This window comes from Equus caballus, chromosome 17, assembly GCF_041296265.1.
Source record: "Equus caballus isolate H_3958 breed thoroughbred chromosome 17, TB-T2T, whole genome shotgun sequence".
In the NCBI taxonomy this organism is placed as follows: Eukaryota; Metazoa; Chordata; class Mammalia; order Perissodactyla; family Equidae; genus Equus; species Equus caballus.
Genome location: NC_091700.1, coordinates 40,524,387 through 40,537,295, shown reverse-complemented (window position 1 = coordinate 40,537,295; position 12,909 = coordinate 40,524,387). Strand labels below are relative to the sequence as shown.

The following is a 12,909-nucleotide window of genomic DNA, read 5'->3' as shown; positions in this document are numbered from 1 at the left end:
ATTAAATACATGATTGCAACTGAATTGCCAGTGGTCGTTGGTAAATTGTGGATAAAATGACAGAGACACCAATCATTCCCAAAAATTCTAGAAAGAGGTATCTGAGCTTGTTATATCCTGAGACTGAGCCAAGCATTCCCTTTGGAATGAGAGATCTGGACCTTCAACTGGACAGACCTGCTGCTGGGAAGGAGGTGCTTTGGGGACACGCCGGTTTGCCAGCTCTGGGCGGAGGGCCAGTCTAGAGGCACCAGACAGTGCATGCAAAGCTGGTGGGAGGCCCCAGAGTACAGAGAATGGCAGTGAGGGGTCCCGGTGCAGGCAGCCCTGCGGTAGCCCAGTGGGAGACCCAGCATCAGCATGTCTGTCAGCAGGCAGGAGGACCTCACTTCCCTCCCTCTCCTCCACCAGGCTCAAACCTAGGCTGTCCGTGTAGGTCAGGGATGGCCAGAAACTGCCCAGGTGTGATGGTCAGTCCATTCACAGCAGAACCTCCCACCCATGTTGCCCAAAGGAGCTAAGGCACAGTTTGAGAGCCCAGCCCAAGCAGGCTGAGGTTTGGGGCAGGAAACCAACAGGATGATTATAAGGATGGCAGACTTGAGAAGCAAGAAAGCGTGCTGGTGAGAAGCAGAGAGACCTCTGTCTTCTCTACATGAAGGGCCTTTGGCAAGTCAGTTAACATTTCACCTGCAAAATGGGGGAGAATACACTTTTGTCATGGTGTTGTTTTAAAGATTAAGTGAGATAATATACATAAAGCTTTTAGGACAGTGTCTGGCAAATAATAAGAGCTTACCGCATGGTTATTATCATCTACATTGTTTTCTGTTAAGCTTAAGAGACCAAAAAGAGGGATATACAAGAAAGGTGAAATATTGGGGAAAAAATGTAACAAACACTCAGGTTAGTAGTATACTTTCTGCCTCATAGAAAGACTGAACTCGTGTAGTGCTGTACTTAAAGTTGTTTTTATTTTATGTTATCAGAGGAAACTCTAATTGTATATAATCAGAGGAAAAAGAATCTTGCTTCTCCTCTTGGGAAGCACAGATTAATTTGGAGGCTTTGTTAATGTTGTGTGAACAGCTCCCATCCTCCAGCCAGCCCTGGGGAAGGCCGTCCGTTGCCCAGTTCGTTTTGGCTTGTGCTTTCCCTGAGCAGGTGCTCTCTGAACTCCTTTGAGAAGACGTGTAATAGATACGATAAAGGCAGAGCATTTCCCACAGTCGCGGTGTCTGCTTCTCCAGGGAGCCGGAGACGCTTTTCATGACAATCAATTATTCACCTTTTCTGTCCTTCCCCTCAAACACTTGGTTTCCTCCCTGGCTCCACAGAAGCAGATTTTCTCTGGGCGTGTGTAACCCTAGCACCCGATGACAGTTTGCAGCTGTATTCTGTGGCTCTTTGAGCCTGTTTATTCCAGGGTCACGTGCAGTGGGCACAGGCTGGCAATGGCCAGAGCATGCTAATGCCACCACTCGTTCTCCTTACTTGTCTTGGGCCAGGAGTTTAGCCACTTACATCTCCCTGGCTCAGGCAATGCATGGGAGCTCTGGGGTCAGGTCTGCATCTTCCTGTCTTGCTTGCTCTTGGCTGCATCCTGAGCTCCCCAGGCGAGCTGGTGCTTGGTCAAGTGCCTTTCGGCCCCACCCCCTGCTCCAAGGCTGGGCATCTTGCCCTTTTGCAAAGCTGTAAACATTCATTCATCCATGCAGGCTTCAGCTTGGCCTTTGTTACTGCTCTCTGGGAAACCTTTGTGTGGCCGATTGAGGTAGCTTGATGCTGAGCACCCTGACAACTCTGTCTGGGAGACTCAGAAGCTACCTTACCCCAGGCCTCTCCCAGCCCCGGCCTCTCATGCCTGTCCACAGGCCTTCTCTGTGTCACTTTTCTGCTTTTCTCTCCCTGTTGCACCCACCTGTAGTGCTGGCCTGTTTCAGTTGCCCTTTAGGGCAGTGCTCAGATGTAAAGACTTGGGCATGTGCCTTCAGGGAGGTAGTTTCTGGATTATTCTTCCTCAGAGACCCAGGGCCAGAAGAAAGAGATGTAAATGTGTGTCCGCAATAGGAAGCTATTGGCTGGTGGCTGAGAAGCCAGCCCATCAGAAGGAGGCAGGAGAGCAGTCATGGGAGGTGAGGTAGTAGCAGTGTGACCAAAAATGGCTGGAGAGTGACAGCTGCTCATTCTGCTGTGAAGCACATACAGAGAGGGTGAGCACACTTCTCCTCAGAGCCGCGGGGTGACTGTGCACGGAGAGCTCACATGCTCTGATGTGGCCTTGGCAGGATGCTTCACCTCTTTGTGCCTCGATTTTCTGCTCTCTAAAATGGGGACAATAACAGCCCTCTCATCCTTCTTAATGAGGATTAAAGAATTAATACATGAAGAATGCCAAGAAAGTACCAGCCCATGGTGAATGTAAGGCAGACATATGTTAGCTAACATTGTACATGGCCATGTGCATACCCTGAGAGTGGGGTCAGCATCTTAATGGGACTGCCTGACTGCTCTGACAACTCCTTTTCCCAAATACTCTTTCTGCTCCATGTGTCCTTTTTTCCCTCATAGAAATCATCTGTAATTTTCTCAAGTAAGTTTCTTTATCCCCAAATTGTTCAAAGCCTTTCTGCCCCTTTCTGTTTGTATTGAGCGCTCATTAACATTTAGCAAAGTCACATGTCTCTACTGTTGGGAGGTCCAGGCACCATGGAAAAGTGAAATATTCGTTTTAGGTGATTGTGGCATCTTCTCCTCCCTTTACTGGAGTTCCTGACTGGCAGAAAATTTCGTTGGTTTGCATTTTCACTACTTTTGTTTCAACTGCACTTCTGCTGATAGTGGTGCTAATGTTCAATGAATCAGAAAGTAGCCAGGTGAGCAGAAAGAGCAAGCAAAGAAAAGGACCAGAATAATCCATGAATTCCGATTGTTTTTTAAGCCATCATCATGAATTTTCACAGATTCAAATCAATATGGGGCACACACTTACAAGTAACTGCATAAAAGCAAGAATATGGTCTAAAGGTAACTGGCCCGTTCTTAAATTCAGCCCATCACCTCAGCAACGCACAGGTCCAATTGCCAACAGGACACCCCTCCTGAAGTCATTTGGTCATCTCAAGGCAGCATGGCCAAAGTGGAACTCCTTGTCTTTCCCCACAAACCTACCCTTCTTCCTGTCTCAGGAAGAAGTATTTCCTGTCTCAGTTAAGCATCAGCATCAGGCCAGTTGTTCAAGCTAGAAACATCAAGGTACACTCCTTTCCTGCTCCCTACTCCAAGGCCTATGCACTCCAAGTCTGTCACATGTGCTCCTGAATAGGCTGTGAATCTATGGCTCTTCTGTATACCTACTGACTCTGCCTGCATCTGTAAGTATTGCTGTGTAACAACCACCCCCAATGACTTAAAACAACAGTCATTTATTATTTCCCATGTGTCTTGGGTCAGCTGACGTAGACCAGGCTCACCTGGGTGGCTCTTGCCACATGTCTTTGGGTGTCTGAGGTTGGCTGGTGTAGGTGGGGCTCATCTAGGGTGGTTCTGCTCCACATATCTCTCATCCTCCTTTCTGGCGCCAGTGGGCTGGCCCAAGCATATTCTTCTTGTGGAAATGTTAGAGAAACAAGAAGATAAGCCAAAAACACATGTCAGTGATGTGTCTTTCAATTGGCAAAGCTAGGCATCTGGGCTAATCCAAAGTCAAAGGGTGAGGAAAGGCACTTCACCCATTTAGTGGGAGGAACTACAAAGTCACAAGGCAGAGAGCAAGGAGACAGGGTAGGATAAAGACCTAGGGCCAATAATGAGTTTCCTACACTGCCAGGTCCTTGTTATCTCTTGTCTAGACTCTGCACTCATCTTCCAACTTCTTACTTTGCCTATAATCAACCTCCCCCTAACTTGGTCCCAACATCCCTTTATTAAAACTTTCCAAAAGGTACAAACTTCCAGTTATAAAATAATTGTCAAGGGGATGTAATGTACAGCATGATGACTATAATTAATAATACTGTATTGCATATTTAAAACTTGCTAAGAGAGTAGATCTTAAAAGTCCTCATCACAAGAAAAAAATTTTTGTGACTATATATGGTGACAGATGTTAACTAGACTTATGCTGTGATGATCATTCCACAATATATACAAATATCAAATTATTATGTTGTACATCTGAAACTAATATAATGTTATATGTCAATTATATCTCAATTTAAAAAATTGTGCTTTTGTAACAAAGCCTCCTTTAAAACCCAAAAGGATGGGGTTCGGAGAGCTTTGGGGAGAGTGCTGTGCTCTGAGGGATCGTGGAAGCTCTGCACCCTTTCCCTATACCTTGCCCTATGTATCTCTTCCATCTGGATGTTCCTGAGTTATACCCTTTTATAATAAATTGGTAATCTAGCAAGAAAAACACCCTTTCCCTTGCCCCTTATCACTACCAAATTGAGCTGAGGCCCTGTACAACTTGGCTCCAATCCATTTTTCCTGTGGCATCTGTTGCCATGTTTCAGAATTACTCACCACCCCCTTCCAAATGTGCTTGTTTTTTTGCACAGTTCTGAGCCTTCATAAACAGTGCTCCCTCTTCCTACAGTGATCTCGCCCACATCTGAGGTTATTTTAAGTGAGATGTCATTTACCTTCAAGGCCCAGTTCACATGGAACCTCCTCCGGAAAGCCTTCTTGGAAGCCCTTTAGAGAAAAAGTTGCTCCTTCCTTTGTCGTGTGGTAGTAAATTGGAATTGCATAATGCTCATATTTAGCTCATACAAATTCGGGAATACATGCTCAGCCAGAAGGAGGGAGGGAGAGAGGGAGTTTAAATAATTCCACCCACCACTCTGCTGTATGATCATGGGGGTACTGAGACTTGACTTTGCTGTTACCGTAGTCATCCTTAGGTTCCAGAAGACTCTCGAGCTCCCAGAAACCTCTTGTAGAGTAAAAGGTACAGCCTGCTTGGTGGGGGTTGGGGGGTGGGTCTCATGCTTAATGATACAAGACTATTCTTTCATAACACAAGTTATGCAGCAAGCCTGTTATTTCATCTGGTGCTCAACCAAAGGAACGTCTGTCTGGCCATGTTGTCTTGTTGCAGGTCAGTACCTTCAGTACTACACTGGAAATTTAAGGGGCTTTCAGTGGTAATATCATCTACAGGTGATTTTTACCTCATGGTGACTTTACAATCCAACTCCCTCCTAAGATGCTACTCTACTGTATTTCCTATAGGCATATATCAGATTGAATTTCAATTTTTCATGTCTGTGTTTCCCAACTAAATCATGAAGTTCTCATTTGTGGCTTATGGTTTCTGTAGAGGGCTACTGCCTGTGGTTGGGCAGGTCATGCACTGTACAACTCGAAGGGAGCACCATTCATGCCAGAGGCTATGTAAATAGACTCCCGTAGTATTCAGTAGTACCCACTTCCTTGTCCCAGTGCCTGGTATCCACTGATTGCTCCAAAAAATATATGAATGAATGAGGAAATGAGAAAGAAGACAACAATAAACTGAACTAACTATTCCCAAGTGAGATGTCTAACAGAGGGTGAAAATTCAGAGAGCTTTTGATCCAACAAAATTAAAATCATGTTATTAAAGATGCATATGATGAAATGTACCTGTAAGCCCACTTGGAATGTCTTGTTCACCTACAATAAAAAAATTACCTTTCATCCTGTGAGCTGATCGAGGTTATGGTTCTTAAAAGCATATCACACTTCTCAAACGTTATTGAGCTCAGGATCACTCTATGCCTAACACCCTAGTGGTCATGGTGAGGTACGTGTGTGAAGACAGGTCTAGATTCCAGATGGATCTAGTCCCCCAAGCCACAATAGACTTAAAGATTTCTTGATTTCCCTTGGATGAGTCGTAAAACTTATATAAATGCAAATAGAGCCATCTTTTAAAAAGAACAAGCCTTCATGAAGTTATCTGATGAAATATGCTGAATATTTCTGAATTAGAAATATGCCAGGGTGGCCAGCAAACTGTTCACCCCATGGGAAAGTGTTGCCAACTTAAACAGTCAACTTCACACTTGGAATTCTATGCTTCCAGATGGTCTGGCAGAAGACATAAGGAGGGTAACTGACCCATTTAGGATGCATAGGCTTCTGAGTGGACCTGGCCTGGGGAGAGGCCCAAAAGGCAGCATTACATGGGTAGTAATGGTCCCCCCATATGTCCCCCACCCCTAACCACAGTTAAGCCCTAACCAGTAAGCCGTGACAGCAAGAACACTGTGCCCAGCATTGTTCTTCCCTTTGTTTCCAGCAACGAGATGATCAGGACCAGGCGTCCCACCATAAGGACACTGTTGGCCTCCAGCCAGAGCTTGAGCTGTCAGTTAGAGGACGTGCCTAGCACAGGGCATGAAGAAAGGATTCCATAAATGTTTGTTAAATGAATGAACAGAAAAAACCAATGAAATAAGCAAACCAGGGGAGTGCAGTGGGACAGGGCACATTCATGGTGTGAGGCTTCAGGAAATAATAAATAGTGTACACTTGATGCTACAGCATCTTCTCTGATGGGCCTGTTATCCCTTCCAGATCAATGGAGGCTTGGCTTTCTGGAGTCTAATAGAAAGTACACTCAACCTGATAAAGTACAGCACCATGGTTTTCCTAACGCTGCCCACCTTGGGAACCATTTGTAGCAATAGTTCTTTAGTTTTTTGTTGCTGTGGTGCTGCAATGGTAGTTTCTGCATGTGAACTTGAGATCATAAAATCATAACGATCATGAAGTCAGTTCAGTTAGAATTTAGCATGTCTTCCTGCCCAGGCCTTGCATGTCATCACAGGACACCTTAATGAAATAGCCACGGTTTCTGTCTGTGTGTGTGTTCCCAGGTGAGCTTTCTGTGGAGGAGGCACAGGACCCTTTCCTGGTTAGCATCCACATAATCGCAGACCCAGGGGAGTCCCAGCCCCTGCAGGAGGCCATCGACAAGGTCTTGGCTTGGATCCACCCAGATCTGCAGCTGTTCAGGGTCTCTGAAAGGAGGGCATCCCGGCGGCGCAGGAAGCTCCCCAAGGTGGCACAGCCGGCGCTGGCGGTGGTTCTCTTTCTGCAGGAGGAGTACGGCGAGGAGCAGATCCTGCAGCTGCACCGCACGCTGCAGCGGCCGCCCTGGCGCCACCACCACACGGAGCGCGTGCCCGGCAGGTTCCTGCCCTACCTGCCCTGCAGCCAGGACTTCTTCACGCTGGCCCCCGGGACCCCGCTGTGGGCCATCCGGCCCGTGCACTACGGCAGGGAAATCGTGCGCTTCACCATCTACTGTCGCCACGACAACTACGCCGACATCCTCAAGTTCTACGAGCTGATCCTCAGGCGGAGCCCCAGTCAGAAGAAAACGGACTTCTGCATCTTCCCCATTTTCTCCAATCTGGATGTGGACATCCAGTTCTCCCTGAAAAGACTGCCCAGTGACCAGACTCCAGTCCCCACCGACTCCTCCGTGCTGGAGTTCCGAGTCAAGGACATCGGTCAGCTGGTGCCTCTCTTGCCCAACCCCTGCAGCCCCATCAGTGAGGGGCGCTGGCAGACAGAGGACCACGACGGGAACAAGATCCTTCTGCAGGTACCTTGGGGGAAGTCTGTGTGTGTCTATTTTTGGGGCAACAGAGAAACAAGTTAGTTGGCTCTGCCAGAAACCCTAAATTAATACCTGTGACAGAGCAATGAATTAAGACAAAGGAGAGATCAGTGACCCTCTGGCTCTTAGACCAAGTCAGGGCGTCCATACTCTACTAAACGCAAGAGAAGCATGACAGGCTCTTTCCGTTGGTTCTTTTCACTCTACTGTCACGGCCATGTGCTGAGCTCAGGCAAGCAACTGCCGGTTCCCCTGGGTGTCTCTTCACCCACCTGTGGGTGAGCATCCACTAAATGCTCAGGGCTCCTGGGGATTTCAGATGAGCTTATATCCCGGGGAACTTGATATTAAAGATTCCTGAATCTGCTCCCTCACGCTTAGGGAGGTTTTAGCAATGTATTCTTGACTCCCACAGAGGAACTGCAGGAAAACCCATCTATGAAAATTGTGAAATATGTTGACATTCAGTAGAGAAGGTATCTGTTCTCTTCTTCCCTCGGATGCCACCTCATCTTCTACCCATCCCCTCTTCTACTGCTGGGCAGTAAGTTGTTAAAATTCAGTAGTCACTTGAAAAATGACTGTCCTAAACGTTTTAAGGAGTAAGCAATGCCTTTGGAGCTCTGGTCTTGTTAAGTGTGGGAAGGTGTGAGTGAATTCATTTGAGGAAATGGATGCAGCGAACTGCCCTGTCCTTTCCCTTGGTTAATGCCTTCCCTCAATTACCAGAGCCCTTTCTCCTCCATTCCTTCCAGTGATTGTCCAAAACTCTTTAGAGATTATTAATTAGACTCTAGAATTCAAAATTGAGCACCTAGGTTTAAAACATCCTACACCTGGCCCTACCTGATGACTACTTTCCACCCCTGGCTTTCTGGGATTGACAGATAATCCAGTTCCAACCATACAGGACCTTGTTTTTCTGAAAAGCCTCTGCCTCTGGCATCTCTGGCATCTCTGGCATTTCATGTATGGCTACCTGAAAGGAGAAAGTTGATAGCAAATTAGGGGACATTATCTTGAAAGGTGGTGATTGTAGCTGCTTGAATCGCAGGTAAAGTTTCATAGTTTTTGTTGGTTTGGGCATTAAACATCAGAACTGTAATCCACATACCACAAAATGAAGTGAGGATTTGGCACATGTCAGATAACTGGTTAAAACTACAGCCAGGCCACATCGCTCAAGTCAGAAAGGTCACCTTAAGATACTTACTATTTATAGGACATAGATAATTTTCAGATTTCCCTTAGAACTATGCAGATTAGAAACTAAATAATATTGCTTTATTATTCAGTGAACTGAATGCTAGCTAGCATTTGCTCTTTAATCCCTTTTGAAATGTGAGAAAAATTTTTTCTGTGTTTGAAGACTGCCAATTCTTTATGCAAAACGTGATGCAGTTGCATAAGTAAAAGTTAATGAAAGGATTTTGTTTATCCTAAAAGACTAAAATAAATGTGATTGTTTCCAAAAGGACTGCTTCCTTTTTGCAGTAATTAGAATATTTTTCTCGCTTGATCCCTATAATAACGTAAATGAAAGAATAAAGTATGAAAGCTCGGCCTGGGCTCTGCTCAAAGGAACCATTGAAAGAATATTTCAAAGAAGATCCACATGTTTAAATGGTTATAAAATCTGTACAGGTGCAGGCTTTTGAAGTTAGAGCATCAAAGTGTGAAAAGAGTAAGAAGAAAGATTTGTGTCTTGCGTGTCAGGAATGAAGCCTTTGTTCCAAATAGTAATATGCTGAGGAGTTAAGTTAATATGGGTAGAAATGAGTAATGGCCCCCTCGTAGTCCTTGATTATGGCTATCTGAACAGGCTGCTGTTGCTGCATCACTGCAGAAAGCCGCCTTGCACTCTAGCGTGAGATGGACCTGCCCATCTCTTTAAGTCACTTTTCAGTTTTAGTCTTTAGCACAATTAGGATAGGTAGGTCATGGGGGGAGGAGCGTAATTGAGAGAACGCCTTTTTATCCGCACCTTTTTATTTAGCAATGTGTTTCCCAAGTTCCATTTCCAACTGTAATTTTTAATATAAGTGGTTTTGTTCAGGTGAGTGGCATTATACACTGAAGGATATCTTGGTTGGGTAGTTTTCAGTTGCTTTCTTAACATATAGATTGCATTTTATTTTCTCATCCTGCCCCATTGACTTAACATTCCGTATTTCAGAAACTTCCTCCTCCCATTTAATTCCTCTGGAGGAAAAACACTGAGGGGTTTTTCTGGGAGCTACCGAGCCTCTTAATAAGAATTTGGAAATGGTTTTTCCTAAGATCTGATAAGATGGAAAGAAAGACCTCCTCCTCGTGAAACTCATCCCTCTTCTTTCTTGGCATTGCCTGGTTCAAGGGGAAAGGCAGGAAGGCACGTGGATGTGGAGTTGCTAACATCAGAAGTTGCCCAAGATGCCTCTGGAAAATGCACCCTAGAAATTTGCATTAATGCTTGATGGTACTAACCTATAGCTTTCTGGAGTCAAGGCCTGTGTTTATGAATCTTTCCACATCCCCTAGAACTAACATAACATTGTACTTTAAAGATGAAAGGTTCTCTCTGTGTGTTTGTCTTTACTTTTTATTGAAGAATAGAATACATACAGAAAAGTGCACAGGTCATAAATATACAGCTGAATGCATTTTCACAGATTGAGCATTTGTGTAAGCTGCACACAGATGAAGAAACACAACAGAGACAGAAGCAGAAGAGAAGACCTCTCCTCCTCAGCTCCTGGGACCCCTTCCCTTAAAGGGACATATCAATTCCTCTGTATTGCACAAAAGAGGGGAAGAAGTACCTAGTCAAGCAAGTTGGGAATATGGCTATGTTAGCCCAGAGGGAGGCTGGGCAAAACAGGGTAGTCCCCACCTGCAGCTCCTGGGGCCTTGGCTTAATCCCAGAGGGAGGGATATACTTTTAGATAGCTCCCAAAATTTGTTTCTCTCAGCCAAGCTTTTGATAGTGAGTGACAGTGAGCTTGATTTTTTTTTTTTTTTGAGAAAGATTAGCCCTGAGCTAACATCCACTGCCAATCCTCCTCTTTCTGCTGAGGAAGATTGGCCCTGAGCTAACATCTGTGCCAATCTTCCTCTACTTTTTATATGTGGGATGCCTGCCATAGCATGGCTTGATAAGCCATGTGTAGGTCCATGCCTCAGACCTGAACCTGCGAATCCCAGGCCGCTGAAGCAGAATGCATGAACTTAACTGCTACACCACTGGGCTGGCCCCAAGCTTGGCTTTTTTATTTAAGCCAAGTGCCTGGAGTACACCTATTGCATGTAGCTGGTAAAGGACAGAGTCAGAAACACTGTGACTCAGCTGGGTTATGTGTTGGCGTCTTCTTAGGGAGCTGACAAGGGCACAGGCCTGGCGGAAGGTCACCTGCCTCCTTTGGAGGCCTGCCATGGCAGCGCCATGGGCAGAGCCAAAACTCTCTTTAAGAAGTGATTTGGGGGGCTGGCCCCGTGGCCGAGTGGTTAAGTTCGCGTGCTCCGCTGCAGGCGGCCCAGTGTTTCGTTGGTTCGAATCCTGGGCGCGGACATGGCACTGCTCATCAAACCACGCTGAGGCGGCGTCCCACATGCCACAACTAGAAGGACCCACAACTAAGAATATACAACTATGTACCGGGGGGCTTTGGGGAGAAAAAGGAAAAAATAAAATAAAAAAAAATATATTGTTTAAAAAAAAAAAAAAAAAAAAAAAAGAAGTGATTTGGGGGCCGGCCCGGTGGTGCAGCAATTAAGTTTACAGATTCCGCTTCAGCTGCCTGGGGTTTGCCGGTTTGGATCCCAGTTGTGGACCTACGCACCGCTTGTCAAGCCATGCTGTGGCAGGAGTCCCTCATAGAAAGTGGGGGAAGATGAGCACGGATGTTAGCTCAGGGACAGTCTTCCTCAGAAAAAAGAAGAGGATTGGCGGTAGATGTTAGCTCAGGGCAAATCTTCCTCAAAAAAAAAAAAAAGTGATTTGGGATCCAGCCAAACACACAGACAAAGGCATAGTTGAGGACCCAAAGCTCAATTCCACAAACAGAACGTGGCTGCAATTTTAGGCTGGAAAATTTTGAAAGCAGGTTGCTCCATGTCTTCAAAGTAGTGAGGCACTTTAGCAGTGGTGTCTAAGCCTTTGGAAGACCTCTTCCATGGAGGATGGTCACCAGCTGTTCTTTGCGTCCTCATAGGGCCGAAGAGGAAATTAGCTTAAACAAAAGGTTTTAAGTAAGAGTTAAAAGACAAGAAATCCTGACACGAAGAATTGTGACCTATTGTAAGAGTTGCCAGGCTCAGTCTCTGGGATTGTCTTCACTGGAGAGCTTTTAAGATTTCATTCAGATCAGCTAGTTTATTTGTCTTCATACAGCAAGGAGATTGACTAGACAATCAATCGTACAATACCGGAGACATTGGCGCTGTGGGCACAGGAAGACGGATGCTGATAAGGATGTAATTGTGAGACTGAGTGGGCTCCAGAGACTTTAAAAAAATTGTGATTTAAGTGTGATTTAATTGTGATAAAATGCACCTAATAAAATTTACCATCTTAACCATTTTTAAGTATGCAGTTCAGTGGCATTAAGTACATTCATATTGTTGTGCAACTATCGCCACCATCCATCTCTGGAACTCTTTTCATCTTGCAAAACTGAAACTCGGTCCCCATTAAACACTGACTCCTCGTTCTCCCCTCCCCCAGCCCCTGGCAGCCACCATCCTGCTTTCTGTCTCTATGAGTTTGACTCCTTTAGGGACCTCATATAAGTGGAATCATACAGTATTTGACTTGCTGAAACTTCATTTCCCAATCTGAAAATTTAGGAGACTAATTCTTACCTGCAGAGTTACTCAGACATTTAGAAAGAATGTCTTTGAAGTGCCCCCGGACAGGACTCAGTAAACAGTAGCTGCTATTACACAGAGTGGATTGGTTGATGCTGGCCGGCAGGGGGCAGATGGTCATGAAAGGCTTCTTGGAAAAACAGATGCCTGAGCAGAGTTGAGCTGAGCTGAGGGTGAGTGTGGGTCCAGGGGTCCTGGGGAGGCCCAGGGCAGCAACAGGCACAAAGGCGTGGGCAGGGCTGCCAGGCCAGCCAGTGGCCAGGGCTCCGAGCTGCCATTCTGAGGGTAGAGAGGTGTTTGGTGAGAAACCAACTCAGGAAAGGGCAAACAGTTCTTCAGTTGCTTAGGCCAAAAATGCCAGGATCATTCTGAGGCCTCCTCTTTCAGGAGACCCTGTGTACTCCACCTCCAAAATACAGGCAGAATCGAACTCCTTCTCATCACTG

At 45.8% G+C, this 12,909-nt stretch overlaps 1 protein-coding gene across 4 annotated transcripts in view; it reads left to right on the top strand.

Moving 5' to 3' along the window:
• The window catches only part of FAM124A (family with sequence similarity 124 member A), an 81,938-nt gene that overhangs the window by 21,460 nt on the left and 47,569 nt on the right, over window positions 1-12,909 (top strand). For all 4 annotated transcript variants that reach the window (XM_070240305.1, XM_023621548.2, XM_070240304.1 and 1 more), the window contains one exon: window positions 6,870-7,603. In XM_070240305.1, coding sequence (XP_070096406.1) covers window positions 6,870-7,603 — 734 coding nt within the window. The remainder of the gene's footprint in view (window positions 1-6,869; window positions 7,604-12,909) is intronic.